Source organism: Notechis scutatus, chromosome 9 (assembly GCF_049901735.1).
Source record: "Notechis scutatus isolate UNSWTSFEM ecotype Mainland chromosome 9, rNotScu1.2, whole genome shotgun sequence".
Taxonomy (NCBI): domain Eukaryota; kingdom Metazoa; phylum Chordata; class Lepidosauria; order Squamata; family Elapidae; genus Notechis; species Notechis scutatus.
Genome location: NC_142017.1, coordinates 83,025 through 101,549, shown reverse-complemented (window position 1 = coordinate 101,549; position 18,525 = coordinate 83,025). Strand labels below are relative to the sequence as shown.

Genomic DNA, 18,525 nt, shown 5'->3' with positions numbered 1-18,525 from the left:
GAACTTTTAACCGTAACGCCCTTGCCCCCCTCCTCCCCGAGGGGCAGAGGGACCTGTTCCGGAGGGCGGGGCCGTCCGCGACGCCTCTTCACACTAGCGCAGCTCCCATTCGTCCCGCTTCACAGGCGCCCAAGAAGAGATGTGCCCCGGACGGAACCTTCATACTCGGCAGCGACTTCCAGTCGGGCGGTTATGGTGGCGCGACAGCCGCGGTGACTCGGCAGGCGTCTGACGTCATCAGTGCCTGCCGCGGAGCGGTCTTCGTGTTCCCCACCTCGGACGCCTCCGCTTGAGAAACGAGTCCTGCGGGCGGGTGCCGCAGTCGCGCGCGCGGCGAGAGTTGCCGGGGCTCCGAAAAGGGGTCATCCCGGGGGCCGCCCGCCGAACAGTCTTAGGCGAACTGCGGCCTCCAGACGGAGATAAGCCAGCAAGTGCCGGCCGCAGAATTCCTCCGCCTGCGGTATCGGTGCTTTGGTTCCGCCGCCGCCATTTTGGATGCCAGGCTCTTGCCGCTGTCGCCGCCATAGCTGCAGGGACCCGGCCCGGTGAGTGTGCGCTCGGGGAAAGGCGGGGGACTGTGACGGACCGACCCCCGACCCCCAAGGCGGCCGGTGCGTCTCAAGTCCCGTCTCGCGGCTGGCCGAGCTTTTCTAGGCGTCTTGGCCTGGCCGTTTTCCGCAGGGGAGGCCCGGGGCCCGGACTCGGCTCAGCCCAATACCGTCTCCGGCCGTCGTGCCCCGGAGAGCCGGGCCGGCCCCGAGGACACAGCCCAGGCCCACCTTCGCTGTCCCGCTCGGGGAAACCCGGAACGACGGCGTTGCCGGGAGGGCGGTTCTCCTCCGGAATAGTCGGATAGCTATGAGGTCGTCAGCGACTTCCGACACTGGGACCGGGACCGGGGATTTTTCTCCGAGGAGAAGCAGTTTGCGTTCTTTTTGATCGTGTTCACCTGAGTGGCCGTTTTGCAAGTTCTGAGTGTTCTGGCTACCCCTCCCGCCTTAGTCCAAGTGGTTCAAAGCCTCAATCTTTCTGATTGCCTTCTTCCAGCTCATTCCTTTTTCCAAGATCGGCATGTACAATTTCAGAGCAATTGATTAGCTATGAACCTGAAAAACTAAGACCCACAAAGAAGGGAAGGAGTTCCTTCCAAAACTTTGAAGATAAAAGGAGTTAAAGTTAAATGTTACGATTATCGTATTGATCATGGGTTACCTGCCATGCTTTTGGTTTAAGCACTTCTGTTGATCTTGCCACGTGGGAGCATCTTGTGACAAAACTTAAGTTTATTTGCAATACTGGATATTGCGATGTGAGTATTACGATTCTCCTCGGGCTCAGATATCAATGATTTGAGCATTCTCTTGAATTCATGGCTCCTGTTAGTAGCAGCTCAGGCCTATGGCCTATGGCCTTCAGCTGGTACCCCCAATTTTTGGAGACAGCAGTAATTTCCTCATATTATCTTGTTTTTTTATTACCACAACACATTCTACATGAGGCCTCCTTTGATGATAATTCAAGAATTGAATTAGTCCAGAATGCATAGGTGATAGCAGGGCCTACTATAATCTGAAGATTCCAGAACCAATTAAAAGTACTGGTCTTAATCTATAAGACCAGGACTCCTAGGTACTCTCATCCAATTCGAATCAGTCCGTCCTGTGCATTCATGTCCATACCCCTCATAGGAAGGTAAGTATTGGGACAGGGAGCAGAGGCACATCTCAGTTGTGGCCTCAATATAATGGAACAGCCTCCCCCCTCATTTGCATTTGTCCCGCATCCTTGAAGAAAATGTGTGCTGCTGAGCAAATCAGACATTCTTGCTTTCATCTCTCCTCCTGTACCAGCAGACCCCAATATTTTGGGCACCGGTTGGGGACCGGTTCTATGGAAAGAGGTTTTTCCGTGGACTGGAGGATGTGTGGTTTCACATACTGCCTGCATCCCATGGATGGGGCTTCGTTTGTTTGAACAGACGGGTACCAGTCCACAGGCTAGGGTTGGAGATCCCTGTTCTATACAATTGTCTATAAGTAGATCATTTAATTTGTTCCTTCACGCAGTTTTCTGTATGTTACAGTGTTCTTTGTTTACTTTCTTCTCTGACTCAATGTAATACAGTATAATAAATCCTAAACTAATCTCAAAAGAATAAGTCTCTAAATTTTCGTGTTGTGGAGGGAAAAGCTCCTAGGAATGTGTATGATATTTTGCAGGAGCAAAAAGGGAACTTTGTCATAAGCAAACTCCTCTGAAAAGAATTTGTATCTGAAAAAATTGCCTGTATCTTTGAAAATGGATCTTGTAAAATACTATCTGGGTTAGTTCATCACAACACATTGCTGGTTTTTATCCATGGTTTGGTGAATATATAGCATGCTACAACACCAAATAAATCATAGCATACTAAGCTATGTAACTTGGTACATTGTGTGAAGCATCCTGCTGACTGATTTTGTATCCTGTGTTTCTTCAGTGAGCTCAAGGTGGTACATGTAGGAGTCTCCTTTTAATCTTTCCCCCAAGTGACCATTTTGTGACGTTGATTGGGCTGGAAGAGTAACAGGACCAACTGCAATGAATGTAATCCATGGATGAATTACAAAACTTTAACCTGGTCCCATTAGATTCCACTACCTTTCAGCATGAATATTTTGGATTAATGTAATCAATTAAATCACAGCCATAGAAGTTACATTTTAGGGCAGGGGTCTCCAAACTTGGACACTTTGAGACTTGTGGACTTCAACTCCCAAAATTCATTAGCCCGCTTTGCTGTCCACAAATTTCAAAGTTGCCAAGTTTGGAGATCCCTGTTTTAGGGTGATGCATGAATCCAGCCCTAATAACACATATTTAGGATTCCCATTACATCTTATAGAAGCATTACTGAAAGTTCACCAAGTATACCTTGGTGTACCTTCAGTAATGCTGCATCTGCTGAATGGCTCCCTAAGTCACACATTGGATCTAAATTATGAAAATAGTTTGGAAGACTGCTAATACAGATGTCTTTGAACAATCCTTTTTGACTTGGGTTAACAGAGTCCTGTCCACGAGTAATGGGGAATACATTTTAGATTTGTCATCTTAAATTTAAGATTTTGGAAGAGCTAGTCCTAACTGTAAACAAAACTTGCTTCTGGTAGCTGGGGAAGGGAATAGTTGTTAATTAACAAAGTTTTTGGATCTCATATCCATCTTCACTCATACTGAAAAACAGTATGATAAGTTTGCCCTCATGATGTGAAGAGATTGCAGAGAGTGTTGAGAGAACGCAGATATATGTAAAGAAGAGTGCTCAGAGAACATGAAGTAAACAAGTGAAATTGTGTAATAAATATACTTGTATTGATATTCTTTTAGATTTTAGACAAGACGTCTGTAATTCTGTAGTTTGGTTGGCATTGATCTAGAGAAATTGCTAGACAAATCACAGATAATTTGTAAAAACCACAAAGTAACAACCATTGGAATAATCATCCCAAAAGGTGCTTGATGGGTTGTTAAGCAAGAACCTTCTATGGCCTTGACTTTGGACTTCCTGCCAACTATCAAATTTACTTTGTTTTTGGGAAGCTAGCAGGGAATATCAGAAATCAAGTAATTGTGGCTCACTGCAATGTGATAGTTGCAAACTGGGGACCGAGCACCCAGACTGCAATGACACGATCACAGAGACCTGCAGTGGCTGCAACTCCAATCACTGGTAATAACTACCAGTCATAATTTGGTATTTGAATAGTCAGTGAACAAGTGGTCCTAACCTGAAGACCACCTGTATCTGTCTGAAACAAACATATCCATATTTTGGGCTGCTGTGAATACAGCATTGTTTTTTGTTTTTACAAGAAGGAAATAGAGATACATTCTATTTTAATTCTAGGTGGTATTCTTTGTCAGTAGTAGAGGCATTGTTATTTCCACATATCCATGGGTTGCACTCTATAGAATAGTCTGAGACTGCTGGCTTAGAATGGCAGCCCTGAATTAACCATAAGAAATACTGGAAATGGAGACAAGATTACCAAAGAGGTTGTTACTTGGGAAATTCTGCCACAGTCATATATCTGCAGCCATTGATTTCATCTATTTTCCATTTATTTTCCATTTAGAGGATGCCAGCCCCCATCAGACTCCGGGAGTTGATCCGGACCATCCGGACTGCACGCACACAGGCAGAAGAGAGAGAGATGATTCAGAAAGAATGCGCTGCTATCCGATCATCCTTTCGAGAAGAGGACAACACATACCGCTGCCGGAATGTAGCTAAATTGCTGTACATGCACATGTTGGGCTATCCTGCCCACTTTGGACAGGTGAGCCACCTTCTTTTGGAATGTTAAGCAGGCAAGCACTCACAGTCCTTGAAATCTAGACCCTGGACATACAGCATTCACCTTTGATGAGCAGCTGAGCACCTTACAGGTTTTACCCTTCTGAGTGTGGGATAAAACTTCTAGAAACCCCTACAGGGGGAGGGATACTACAGAGGAAGAGGTTCTCAGTTTCTATTCATGGCCAAAAATGTTTCTCCACATTATACAGTGGCATGGATTTTGTTTCATGGCAGCCCTTGTTACTTCAGAAAAATAGGAGAATGGGTATTATTTAGGCAAAAGGCCCTTCCCCAGGTTGATGTCTTCCAAATAAAACAAATAGGTCACAATTCCTGCCCCCAAATGTGAGATGATGCACCTTTACCTTATTCCTCATGCCATACCATTCTGCAGAATTTATCAAGCATATTGAAACTGGACTGCAATTTGTACAATGGGGGAGCAGAAGCAGCTGCAGACGCCATCCATCATTACATAATCCCCCCACCCCCAGTACATTATTTCCCTATTGCCTGATTGGTGTGGTTGCTCCTTCAAAACTGCTCATGGAGCGCACAGTGAATCTACCTTTGCAATATTTCTGTAGCAGCAGCCCCTGCAAATAAAGAAAACCAGCATCGAGGCTGCACATTAGATCTTTAAACCACACCTTACTCCTGTCAGCCTCAGTTATGCCAAAACCACATCAGTATGCAGTTAAGGTAACTTAAAGCTTTCTTGTTTAATTTCTCCAAATCCTCTTTTGAGATGGTTCTCAGAGTACTTTAAAAATATTTGAGATCCTGTGAGCCCAAGGGCAACATGGGTAATTCACATTTCTGATTTAGTAATCTTAATGTGGATATAATGATTATGCTATAGGTTTTACTTTTTCTTTGCTTGATGACCGCTGTGGATATCCTGTGGATTTTTGTTTTGGACATGGGGAGATTTGACATCCATGCTTGGTTTTCCTTTTTTGTAGTTGTGTTTTGAAAACTAATAAAAGTGAGGTTTTTGCAATGTTATAAACTGTAATTGCCCTAGAATAGGGGTTGAGCTAGCAGATTACTGTTGGTTGGTCTGGTGATTGGTAGGATTGTTCAGTTTTAATTATGTTTTTATTGAATGTTGTGAGCTGCCTGGGATCTCCATGTGAGAGAGCCATATATATATATATATATATCCTATAAGCTTATATGAATAGTGTAGAAATCTACAATCTTTTTATTGGCTTGCCAAGGCAAGGGAGGAGCATGTGGAATTGGAGATGCTTTGAGCATTTCCATTCATTTGCAGCCCAACTGACACTCATGTTATCCTTTTGTAAGGGGAATCTTGGTTTTTGGTCATTGCTGCCCTGTAGACACAGATTTTATTTCTCCAGCAGCAGCCGAGGCTGATCCAGGCATTGGAAACACAAGAGTATCAGGCAGCCAATATTCTTCAAGTTTATTCACAGCCTTGAATTTTTGGGTAGAGATCACTTTGGCCATGTAAAGATCTTCCTGTAATAAAAATGCTAAAGCTTATTCGGGCTTCCACTGTCCCCCTTATAGCTGGAGTGCCTAAAGCTGATTGCCTCTCAGAAATTCACAGACAAGCGCATTGGATATCTTGGAGCCATGTTACTCCTGGATGAGAGGCAGGATGTTCATCTCCTCATGACCAATTGCATCAAGAAGTAAGGCTGCTTGCTTTCTTGGGACTGAGGGTGGAAGTAAGAAATCTTGATCTAGTGCTCGGGACTTGATTCTGAGCAGTCTGTGAAAAGAGAAGCGTTCCTGCATAGGATATAAGAGACAGCCAGATAGTTGAGTTGAGCTGGGACAGAGCACAAACTTCCCACTCGTGACATGTAGGCGCCTGGTATATCAATATGTGCACAACGTAGCTTGGCATTCAAACTAGTGATTCTTGGCCAGAGGCTTCCAGAGACTTTAACTCTCTGTTGGTTGAGAAACTACTTCATTTGCAGTGCACACACAGTTGAGTTTGGCTGTCCAGAAACAACATCTGATGCACTTCCTCCTCCGTTCTTGGCCTCTTCCTGGCAGTCCTTTGACCCGTTGCTTTCTCCATCTGCAGTGACCTTAATCACAGCACACAGTATGTGCAGGGTTTGGCACTCTGCACCTTGGGCTGCATGGGCTCTTCTGAAATGTGCCGGGACCTTGCTGGGGAGGTGGAGAAGCTTCTGAAGACTTCTAACTCCTACCTGAGGAAAAAGGTATCTCACTGAGAGACTAAGTGGCGTTTTTCTGCCATTAGTGGCTGGTGAAATTGTCTTTCTTCTTAATGCAGAATTTGACTTACTTCAAATATCAGGGGAAGGAGGCATTTCCCTAGTTGTTGCCTTTCTCTTGGCTATGTATATCTCCTACTGCTGCAGGCTTCAAATGTTCTCTGTCCAATTTTGTAAATTCCAGAACTTGAATAAAATCCAAATAAAATCCTATTTCTTTGGGGAGCACTGAAGGGGTACTTAAAATGTGCTGATTCATTTACAGGCAGCCCTATGTGCAGTTCATGTCATCAGGAAGGTACCTGAGCTGATGGAGATGTTTTTGCCAGCCACAAAAAACCTGCTGAATGAGAAGAACCATGGTAATAATTCTTTTTAGCCACAGCATCTTTCCATAACCTTGTGCTGCAGTAGCCACATAAAATGTGGGCTCATGTGCTCCTTCACACAGGTGTCCTTCACACTTCTGTTGTCCTCCTCACTGAAATGTGTGAAAGAAGCCCAGACATGCTTGCCCACTTCAGAAAGGTGAGGCCATGTGAGAGTTTTGTGCAGTTGGGTTCCTGTTCTTGTCCTTTGAGTGAATAAGCTTCTGGTCCTGGTTGTGGGCGAGGATGTGTATTTCACACCCTGTAGACACACCCACAATAAGCGGCACCCCTTTACGCCTGTTCGAATATCTTCGGCTTGTTCCGGTTTATGAACAAATGGCCTTATCAGATATAACTGAAAGCGATGTATGCCAAGGCAGGAGCTGCTTCTGCCGCTGCTTCCATCGCTTAGCCCTGAGGTTGGAGAGGACTAGCCTTTGCCCGGCACCAGTGGATGCAAAGGGAAGAAGCCGTTGTCACTTGGGGAAGTCTGCGGTTGGGAGAGGAGAACCCTCGGCGTCTCGAGTGTCCTGGCTGCCTGAGTCTAGGCTGGTGATGGTGGTTGAGGCTGCAAGCTGAGTCTTCTCTGCCCAGTACTTACCTTCATCTCTTTTGTCCCCTTTCTCTGCTTGGAATCCTGCTCTGGTGGGTTAGAATGAAAAGGTAAGAAGGTGCTTCCAATTCCCTGCTTCTGTCCCATCCCACCCCTCAACGCAGTGCATGCTTTGCTATAAGCTGGTCGAGGCCAATGCTCTTCCTGCTGCTCTTCCTGCTCTCTGCTGGATTGACCCTGCTAGTCTAGCCTTGGAGAGACTCCTCCGCATTGCTGTAACTGCCACCCCTTGGCTATCCTTTTTCTGGTGGGTTTTCACAGGACGTGTGTAGTGGGAAAAGAGGCAGATAGGAGGATGGGCTGGGTTCCAAACCTTTCAGAGCTGAATTCAGGGGGCTCCTGTTAGTAGGAGCCACCTAGGGCTGCCGCCTTTTTTTAGTTTCTGTGCTGAGATACAGACTGCTGCCATCCAACAGTACTGCATTAAAAAATAACTCTTTTTAAGTGTTAAATATGCTGGGGAGAGGCTAAGCAAAGGGGCTTTTCTTTGTGAGAGAGTCATCAAATAGAGTCCAAAATCCAACTCTTGATATCTCTTCTTTTCAGCTTGTACCCCAGCTTGTACGCATTCTGAAAAACCTGATTATGTCAGGCTATTCTCCGGAGCACGATGTTTCGGGGATCAGTGACCCCTTTCTGCAGGTTGGTCGTTTCAAAGGCAGGGAGCAAAATCGGCTTGCTCTGTAAGGCATCTTCAGGAACCTGAAACAACAAATGTAATATTTTCCAGGTTCGAATCCTGCGGTTGCTGAGAATTCTGGGCCGAAATGATGATGACTCCAGTGAAGCAATGAATGACATTCTTGCACAGGTGAGAGGATTGTGGGCGGGTGGTTGGAAAGTCTTGGACTGGAAACCAGAAAATTGTAAACCATCCTCTGTATTCCAGGTGGCCACAAACACGGAAACAAGCAAAAATGTGGGAAATGCCATTCTCTATGAAACCGTCTTAACTATCATGGACATAAAGTCTGAGAGCGGCCTGAGAGTACGTCACTTTGGCTCTATGGGTCCCCAAGGAAAAATGGCTGTCACATTGGAGCATCGCTTTTCCAGGCTTCCTCAGGAAAACCAGAACTTTTCAGAAGGAAAAGTCTGATTGGGCACCAGTGGGATTTAGCTCTATGCTTTAATTCCTTGGTTGATCAGTGTCTTGCCTTGCGCCACCCCCACCCCCCACCCCCCCCGGCAGATATTTTCTTTTGGAGAGGTTCTTTGTGACCTTATCTGTCTGTCTGTCTCTGCAGGTGCTGGCCATTAACATTCTTGGTCGGTTTTTACTCAATAATGACAAGAATATAAGGTAAGACTATCAATGCATGTTAGGATTGGAACTGGCCTGACATCCTGGTCAGCACCAGGCATCTCTTAAGTGTGGCGAGGAACATGTTTTCTGCTCACTCCAATACAGTAGTTCAGTCTAGGTTCTTTTGCCACGATGAGAATTTTTATTGCTTAGCTGGCCAAAATTGATTCTGGGAGCCTTGATTAGATTTGGCTGCCCCTTTGCTCTCTGCGGGAGCCCTTCAGTGTGCTACAGGGCAGAGCAGCCACCATTATCTAAAGTATTCATTTTTTGTTCCTCAGATATGTAGCCTTGACGTCCTTGTTGAAAACTGTGCAGACTGACCACAATGCAGTCCAGCGACACCGGAGCACCATTGTAGATTGCTTAAAGGATCTGGATGTCTCCATCAAACGGTGAATGAAGCTGGAAGGAAAGGCCAGGCTGTGACCACAGATTGCTCTTTAGCTGCCCTGTATTTCTTCTGCCTTTTTTTTTTCTTTTTTAGCTAGTCTTTCCCAGAGAGCCAAGTACTATATCCAAAGTATTGTTTTCCCTATGGTGGCTCCTGTAGGATTCTGCCTGCTTTTTGTGTCAAGATGTCAGCAGCCCTAGAGATTTTTGGAGTAATCTACCCATTATAGTAAATTTCTTTGTCCTTTGCTCTGGAGAAAAAAAAAATGATATGCCCTAAAAATAGCTTGCAGTTTTGCTTACTGTTTAAATGTTTTGATGTTGAGAACTAAATATTCACTGAAAAACTTACCCAATTTGGAAGTCTTAGAAAAAAGGGTAGAGTTGTAAGAGCCAGCAGGGATAGGTAGGACAGAGGCCATAAAATTTAATTTTTCAAATCTCACAGCATTTTACAGATGCTACCCACAGTTTTAAAATGCAATCCCACAATTGAAAAAAATAAAATAGAAATTTTTGCACTTTTAAGATACATCAGTAATTTTCAGGTTAGGTCATATTCACTGATGTCTTTTTCATCCTTTCTAGCATTGAGGATATTGGTTTTGCATCAAAAAAGAGATCTGCCTCCTACAGAATTTCAGCTTTGTGGAATTTTGAGTTAGTTTTGGGACAGATTTGATAAATTCACTCTTTGTAGATAGAGATTTAAGATGCCAGAAGAAAGAAGGGCTGTCTAACAACTTGTCATGGCATGTTATTGAACATAAATATAAAAAAGAATGGTTATCTGATGCAGTTTTAATGGATTTCTTAATTTTTCAGTGACTACTTATTGCAAGTTCTATTGGTTGTTCATTAAGCTGTCCTAGCAAATCACTGTTGTTGAAGTATTGAAATGTCAGAGGTTGGTAGTCATTACTGCCTTGGAGATGATCTCAAAGTTTAGGAAATTATCAGAACTGGGAATTGAAATGCACACATAGTTGATTTTGCTTAGCCATTGGGGACAGGAAGGGTTCTTTCTGGGTTGGGACTTACTCAAAAATTGATAATTTCATTGGTGGGGAAACAATCTGGCAGCGCTAAGAGATGTGGCCTCTTGATTCATGCAGATGTAGGATGACACTTGAGAATGACTTGGTAGACACAAGTCACTAAGCAAGCATACCTGTGGCCCCAGAAATACTCTCAGGTGCCACGGTTCTTCTGCATCAGGTGAAGTTGGGTGTCATTTCCTGATGATACTCTATGGCTAATGAATCCATTTCATCTTTCACCTTTCACAGGCGTGCAATGGAACTCAGCTTTGCTCTTGTGAATGGGAACAACATTCGGGGAATGATGAAAGAGTTGCTATATTTTTTGGATTCTTGTGAGCCTGAATTCAAGGCTGATTGTGCATCAGGAATATTTCTTGCAGCAGAAAAGTAAGATTTCTTAAGAGCTTTCATAGATTTGTTTATGGCCAGTCTTCCTACCCATTCTAGTCCTGCCATCAACATTTACAGCATGGGTGTCCCACCGTGTGGGTTACCTGGGCCACGTTGAGGGAAAAGGAATTGTCTTGGGTCTCATATAAAATATACAATATAGTATATAAGTCACATGTTAAAAGTTTACGATCTTGTGGAGCTGCAGTATTAGCTGTCCAGGGTCCCAGGTTGGACTTGCCTGATTTAGAGGCTGTGTTGTAGGAAAGCCTGCTGACCAACTGGTTGTATAAGAGGCTTTATCTCAACTAAAAGGGCTACCTTGGTTTTTACTGGTGTCTGGATCAGAAGCTGTTGACTGGAGAGACCTTTGCACTAAGCAAGAGTTCTTCACCCTTTGCAGTGGAACTCTCTTCTTGCTCTGCCACTCCACTCTTAGCTGCTGTGTTGACTTGAACAGCTACGGAAATTGCTCTCCATTGGAGAAAGAGTGGTACATTTGTGTGCTGGAATCATGCCCTTAGGCCGTGCTTCCTGCAAGATTACCCAGATGCCATTGAGCACTGAACTAATGATAACGATGATGATCATCACTTTCCCTAGAAATCCCCCTTTGTCCCAGTGCAGGGTTTAGCTTCAGTTCACAAGTATCTGCAACCCAGTCCAGATTACTCCAGTGTTGTGCTTGAATATGTGGGGAAATATGGAAATTGACAAGCAGATAGTGGCATACAATCCTCTCTGAAAAGATGTTTGTTGATTTTCCAGATATGCTCCTTCTAAACGCTGGCACATAGATACCATTATGCGAGTCTTGACAACGGTAAGTATGGCTTCTACAGCGGCTTCACCATCATTTCATGTATGCCAGGCAACAGGCCTTCCGGTGCATCCTTGTTTAGTGGCTGCAGAGTGGGCTTGTGCTCTGCTCATCATAGACTGACTGGCTGCATTGAAAGAAGGCTAGGGCTCCTCTTGCTGGATGTAGGCAGGAGGGACCCAGTTAGCCAAGCATGCCACAGATGACAGGGGTCTACCCTGATTGTGAGTTTGCTTCTGGGTGTGATTCAAGTGCTGTCCTACATGGCCTGGGACGTTACCTGAGGGACTGCTGGTCTCCTATAATATCTGCCTGACAGGTTCAATCTGGCAGGGTTGGCATGCTTCTTCCAACTAAATGGTGCCATCTAAGTGCTTTCTCTGATCAGTACACCCTTTGGAAATTATATTCTCCTCAAGATTTGAACAGCCCACCCAACTGGCGTTTCAAAGGGCCCTGAAGGCCTGGCCCTTCACAAGGCCTTGAACAAGTGTGATTGAACGCCCACACACCCACATCTTTTCTTTTTCTTCCTTCCTTCCTTCCTTCCTTTCTCTCTCTCTCTCTCTCTCTCTCTCTCTCTCTCTCTCTCTCTCTCTCTCTCTCTCTCCCCCCCCAAAAAAAAAATCTGGGTTTGTTAGCCTCTGCTGCCTCTGTCCTTTTTATTTATGTTGTTTTCTTGTTTAAAATGTCTCTAACAATTAGTAAACTGCTCAGAGTCATTGGGAGTCAGGCATCTCATAAATTGAATAGATTATTTTTATTATTTGTAATAGTCTGCAAATAATGCAGATTATTGGAGACCATTTTAAATAGTTCATGCTTTGTCAACTTCTTTAGAAGCCCTTTCTCCTTCTCGGAACTGCATGGCCACTTAAGAATCCCTCAGCACTTTCTCTGTTTATTCTACCAATGTGCTGCGGAAAATCGCAGTAGTCTTTTACTGACGACAGCAATTGGGAATAGAATTTCCATTGCTAAGTAATGCGGTTATAAAGCACCCTCGTCCCCTGCTATCCTGATCGTACCATCATTCATTGAATCCCACCCCTATCAGGCAAGGCAATCAAAGTCAGTAGGGAAGCCAGCAGGAAACTGCAGGACTGATGCTGCTGGGAGGTGGGGAGACGAAGTGGCAGGGGCTGCAGGGTGCAGGAGTACGTTGGGGGGAGAGGCGGAGATCAGGGAGGTGCAATGAAGGTTGGAGGGTGTGTGCAGTACTGCTACAGCGGCACTCCCCAAGCTTTTTGCCTCCACTGACTGGCAGAGGCAGCAGTGGGGGGGTGTCACGCATGCAACCTAGATATCCTGCACATGGGCAAATGAAGCTTCACACACTCACCTGCCGCTTGCACGCTCGGCTCCCTGCAGGCCGGGACTGGTAGCCATCTATGGAAAGGGGGTTGTGGACCCGTGTGCATGAGAGGAGAAGATAGGCTTGTGGCCTGGCCTTTGTTGCTGGCTTTGCTGCTGACTTTCTGTGGATGCTGGCAGGGAAGGTCACAAATAGCAACCGGGGGTGGGGGTGGGGGGTGGCGCGGCAAATTAGTTGCCAAGTGCCCAGATCTTGATTGTGCCTATGAGAGGATGTTGGAATGGGCAGAATGCTGAGGACTGGTCATAGCCACCATTTGTTCAGTGCCATCGTAACTTCCAACAGTCACTTACTGAGCTGTTTTGAGGAGAGTTGGACTATGGAATTATGCAAATTATATTATCCTGGTATAGCATTTTATTTTATCAGTTTAATCACTTTTATCTGACCACTTGGAATCAGTCAGATTGTAAGTGGCTGATAGAGTTGAACTTTACATTCTGTTATATTTTTATATAACAGACACACATACATACACACGGGTATATAATTTGCTGGTCCAACATCTGTAGCTTCCCCAATAGAAACTTCTTACTAAGTGCCAAACCATGGCTAAGGTGTAATGCCATCACTTTTTCCCACCCACTCCAGGCAGGGAGCTATGTTCGTGATGATGCTGTGCCCAACCTTATCCAGCTCATTACCAACAGCATGGAAATGCATGCCTACACTGTACAGAAACTCTACAAAGCCATTCTGGGAGATTATTCCCAAGTAAGTCCTGTGAGGGTGGGCAGGAACACTCTTTTGATTGTCTCCAGGTAGAGAACATGGCTGAACTGTCACCTTTCATTCTCCTTTGCTAGCAACCCCTGGTACAGGTAGCTTCCTGGTGCATTGGTGAATATGGAGATCTCTTGGTATCCGGTCAGTGTGAGGAGGAGGAGCCAATCCAGGTTTGTTGACTGGAGAAGGGAAGAGGATGATTGTGGTTTCTGGGGTGTGAGCTTTTGGCCAGGTGGCTGCTTTCCCTGCTTCCTTACCCCTGTCCAACCCTTTGGCTTGCCCAGGTCACAGAGGATGAAGTCCTTGATGTTCTGGAAAGTATCCTTGTCTCCAACTTGACTGCATCAGTCACACGGGGCTATGCCCTCACCGCCATCATGAAACTGTCAACACGGTTCACTTGCACAGTCAAGTGAGTTCTCTGGGGTATGGAAGGGGTTTGCCTTTGCAGCAGAGTCCTAGTGCTCAGCTGAAAAGATTCTGAAAAGAACCAAACTCTCCAGGAAGGTGGCATTTGGAAGAGGAGTCTCCAGTGCCATGTTCTCTGTTGAACCTCAGAGGAAAACTTGGTGAGAGGCCAGATGTTTCCATGGGCAATCCATTCAATGCCACGGTAGTTGTGTCTCGAACCCACTGTAGCGAAAAGCTTGCGACTGGCAGGCCTGCTAAAGTAAGCTCTTTGCTACCTTCACCGTTTCTTCTCTTTCTCTCTCTGCAGTCGCATTAAGAAAGTGGTCTCTATATATGGCAGCAGCATTGATGTGGAGCTCCAGCAGAGGGCAGTGGAGTACAACGCCTTATTTAAAAAGTATGACCACATGAGGTGAGTACTGGAGGCCCAAGACTGGTGGTCTTGTTGCCTTTCCAAGCCCTTCATTGTCCAGTGGTGCACTTTGAGATGCACGTGATAAGGCTGAAGAGTGACTCCTGTTGAAAGATAGATATGATATCACAGCTCTTCGTGCATTATCTTTGCTTAGTTGGGTATCCTGCTGTCCTAAAAGAATGAGCAGCTCTGTTGAAGAGCAAATATTTCTTTGGAGGATAGTTATTGTCTTCTAATTTTGTTTACAAGTCACATTTCCTGTATGGGCAGATAGTAGTAGACATCATAAGATTATCTAAGAAACCTGAAATTTAAGAATATTTATCATGCATTTCTCAGTATCAATTGTAACTGGCCACTTCCTAAATTCTTCACAAAACTACATCTCTGGCTGAGTTCACATAGCCTAAGACATGTCCTAAGACAAGATAAAGTAACACTGTTTTTGTGCAGTATGTTGTGCCAAACAGAATCCCCTATTATTGATCTGTTTGCTATATCCTAAACACACATCACAAGTGCCTGCCACCAGCTGAAAGAGCTTAACTGGGGGCATGATGTGCCTCTGCTACAAAAAGGCAAAAAGGCTTTTTTTTTTTTTTTTTGCTATTCTTGTCCCTTTATCAGAGAGACCCTCTGCAACAAGGCAATTGCCTTCTACCCCAGTTCTCCATGTAAATAGAACCATAGGATTTGGTTACCTTGCTCCCTTACAGGTCAGCCCTGCTTGAACGCATGCCAGTTCTGGAGAAATTGGCAGCTAACGGTCCTACAGATGTTACTCAGCCCAATGGGGAAGCAGAGCCAACCATCTTGGAGACCAAGCCGCCTCTGTCCAGCCTGCCACCAGCCAGCCAGGTAAGAAAAGTGAACGTTATGTGGAATTCACGCTCTCAACAAGAGTGGCTGCAAGAGTGACTTAAACTATACCGTAAGATCAGAAATCCCCCTGCTTAGCTGCTTCCCTACTTCTTCTGAGTTGCATGCTCTTCTGTCTAGATAGATTAATGGACTGCTATCTCCGTGTTTTTTGTTAGGCCAATGACCTGCTGGATCTTTTGGGAAGCAATGACATCACTCCTGTCATATCAACGGCCCCTTCCAGCAAGGCAGCTTCTGCTGGTGGGGAGCTGCTGGACCTCCTTGGGGATCTCAATCCAACAACAGGTGAAATCCTATGTTCAGGTGGGAGAAAAACCGAATGGTGGGAAGCCCACTTTTGGGAAGCCATAGGGCTTTCTTTGTTGCTTTTGCAGGTCCTGCAGCTCCTGCCCCACAGATACCACAACCTCCATTTCTGTTGGATGGACTTTCTTCACCACCCATCTTCAATGATATACCTTCTGGTGAGAATGTAGAATGCTCTGGACATGAGGAGCTAGGCTGATATATAGAAGGATATATCTTAACATATAGAAATGTGCATCGCTTGTTTCTATTGAAGGTATTTCTCAAGATGACTGAGAACCCCAATTAAAAACAGGAGTGTATTGCTGATCAAACCTACTCCAGCAAACAGGCCAGCTTTTTGTGGGGTTGTGTAATATTGATTACCAGAGTCTGGTTTTCTAGAGCAAGCATGGTGTCATGGTGAAGGTGTCAAGACTAGAAACAGGAGCCTGTGATTTCTAGTTCCACCTTAGGCACAAAGCCAGCTGGATGGTCTTGGGCCAGCCTTAGGAAGGAGGCAGTGGCAAACCCCTCCCAAAAACCTTGCCAAGAAAACCTTAGGGACCAGTCCAGGCAGTTGCCAGCACATCATCCCAGAATTAAAAGGAGAATGAAACAAAAGCCAGGCTTTCTGCTGCAGCAGATTCCTCACATCCCTGTCTGTGAGGGTGTTAGAATCCAAGCTTCTAAAAAGTAAGGGAGGTTGTAAGCAGCCCCAGGACTTGAGCAGTGCTGCTTCTCCACAGGCATTCCTCCAATCACAGCCTACAACAAGAACGGGCTGAAGATTGATTTTGCTTTTGAGCGCTCCAACACCAACCCCAGTGTCACCGTCATCACCATACAGGCCTCCAACAGCACTGATGTGGACATGACAGATTTTGTTTTTCAGGCTGCGGTACCAAAGGTGGGTCAGGCCTTTCAGTGGGGGTAAGGCTAACCTGAGATGTGGTTTGGCCATCAGAAACGTGCTGCTAGCAACCGTGCAGAATGTTTCTGTGTGGGCATGGCCTGGAAATTGGCATGGCTCCCTTATTTGTTCTTCTCTAGACATTCCAGCTTCAGCTTCTGTCTCCGAGCAGCAGCAGCATCCCAGCATTTAACACAGGGACCATCACACAAGTCATCAAAGTCCTGAATCCGCAAAAGGTACCCAAGTGAGGCAGCTCTCCAGCCTCCCTTCAGATGGCCTTTAGCGGGGTGGTTCAGTTTGAAGAGAGGCACAAAGGAAGCAAGAGAGCCTTGGGCAAAGGAAGATGCAGCTTTTGCTTCTTCTTCACTTGACTCCCTCTCTTGGTATCTTAACTGGCCAGGGCTGGACATTGGCTCCTCTCCACCCCCTGCTTAGTTTTCACCTCTCTGGTTTTTTGCAGCAACAGCTCCGCATGCGGATCAAGCTGACCTACAACCACAAGGGCTCAGCAATGCAGGACCTGGCAGAGGTCAACTCTTTCCCCCCCCAGTCCTGGCAGTGAGCTCTGCTCTCCTCACCCTACCTGGTTGGCCAAAGGAACATTGGGCAGAGCCTGCGACTCCAGAAGTTCCCCAGCCTCCCCGTGGCTGGGGCAGCTGCTGCTGCTGCTGCTGCTGCAGCAGAGGAGAAGGAGCACTGACCTTGCTCATCCTGAAGCATTTCTTTTTCGAACCTTGCGCACTCTCTCTTCCCCCTCCTGAACTGCAGAGCCCCATCCACCACAGACGCCACGTTCCCTTGTTTGGGGAAGGGGGGGGGGCACATTGGGACATGTGCTCTCTCTCTCCCCCTTCCCTGAGAAGGGGGCTACTGCTGCTGCTGCTGCTGCTGCTATTGCCGCCTTGTGTCCAGCAGATGGTGGGTGAGATGGGCTTGGGTTTGGCTTGGCTCCTTCTTACCGGGTTACCATCTTTAGACGCTTTTGTTCAAGGAAGCTGGTGCCCTTCTTTTCTCCTTGGGTTCCCCTGACGTTGGGGCCCTTTTCTACACATGACTGCACCCTTGGTGAGCAGTGAATTGAGCCCTGTATGGATCTGCTGTTCTGGACAAAAATGCTGCTTAGAGGATTTGGCAGGACATTAGGCAGTGAAGCCAAGCCCATTTTGGGCCAGTGCCTCTTTGAAGAAGCATCATGATGGACAAGACTGACTGCTCTAGCAAGTCATTTTTCAATGTGTCCCCACCCCAAATCTCGGACCTCCTTTTGTCTGTTCCTTGGCTGTCAGCTGTGGTAGGATGAGTAGAAAGGAAGAGTGTGTTCCTGGGCAAACGTCTTAGAGATGAAGGGGGGGGGGCATTAGCTGCAGAAAGACTCATCTCAAGACTCCACTGCAAAGCTGCTTCCCGCTCCGAACCCCTCCCCCCTTTCATTTCCGGAGTCTGTCAGTCCTGGGTTCCATTTGAATTTGTTCTTCTGGGACATTTGTGTTGTATCTGTAATACTGGCACTGAAATAAAGACCATCTGGTTTAATGAGATGTCGTGCTTTTAATAACTGGTTTGGAACTTCATGTCCCAAGTGGGGATGCAGTGATCCAAAAGTTCAGCAAGATTTCACGAACTAGTCCTAGTGGAGAAGTGAAAGACTAAGAGAAGTGTTTATAAAGGAGTCCTTTGTGTTCCTATCCTGGATCCCTGCCTGCTTTGCAGAAAAAGCAATGGATCTGCTTCTAGTAAGTATGAGGGGTCTTTGTTTTCCAAGGACTGGGCACCGTGGCGTAGCAAATCTGTACATAATACAGTTTGATTATCAACCAAGTTGATAGTATTGCACTCCTTCCCCAACAGACTGGTGCTCTGAGTCAACTCCGCCCTCCACCTAGGATTTATGATGTTACCACATAAAATATTTTTACTACCCATGCTGTCTTTTATTACTCAATTCAAACAAAAGCCTTTCCCAAAGTTCTGGCGATAGTTGGGAGGAGCTGCTATTTTACTGGTTGCTCCTT

At 45.9% G+C, this 18,525-nt stretch overlaps 1 protein-coding gene across 1 annotated transcript; it reads left to right on the top strand.

The window, feature by feature from the left end:
* Window positions 1-107: 107 nt before the first annotated feature.
* AP1G1 (adaptor related protein complex 1 subunit gamma 1) lies at window positions 108-18,046 on the top strand. Its single transcript, XM_026684854.2, has 23 exons — window positions 108-545; window positions 4,119-4,322; window positions 5,882-6,006; window positions 6,411-6,552; window positions 6,833-6,929; window positions 7,019-7,095; window positions 8,098-8,193; window positions 8,282-8,362; window positions 8,441-8,539; window positions 8,799-8,854; window positions 9,139-9,252; window positions 10,540-10,680; window positions 11,452-11,506; window positions 13,470-13,592; window positions 13,685-13,774; window positions 13,889-14,016; window positions 14,323-14,427; window positions 15,147-15,288; window positions 15,468-15,597; window positions 15,687-15,776; window positions 16,347-16,507; window positions 16,651-16,749; window positions 16,974-18,046. The coding sequence occupies exons 2-23, from the start codon at window positions 4,122-4,124 to the stop codon at window positions 17,073-17,075; spliced, it is 2,454 nt and encodes an 817-aa protein (XP_026540639.1). The 5' UTR covers window positions 108-545; window positions 4,119-4,121; the 3' UTR covers window positions 17,076-18,046.
* The last annotated feature ends 479 nt before the right edge of the window (window positions 18,047-18,525 follow it).

Bases quoted from the DNA above. Each gene is read 5' to 3' on its own strand.
- AP1G1 (XM_026684854.2), top strand. From the start codon at position 4,122: ATGCCAGCCCCCATCAGACTCCGGGAGTTGATCCGGACCATCCGGACT. The intron at 6,007-6,410 runs GTAAGGCTGCTT...CTCCATCTGCAG, and splicing joins ATGACCAATTGCATCAAGAA to TGACCTTAATCACAGCACAC. The intron at 10,681-11,451 runs GTAAGATTTCTT...TTGATTTTCCAG, and splicing joins ATATTTCTTGCAGCAGAAAA to ATATGCTCCTTCTAAACGCT.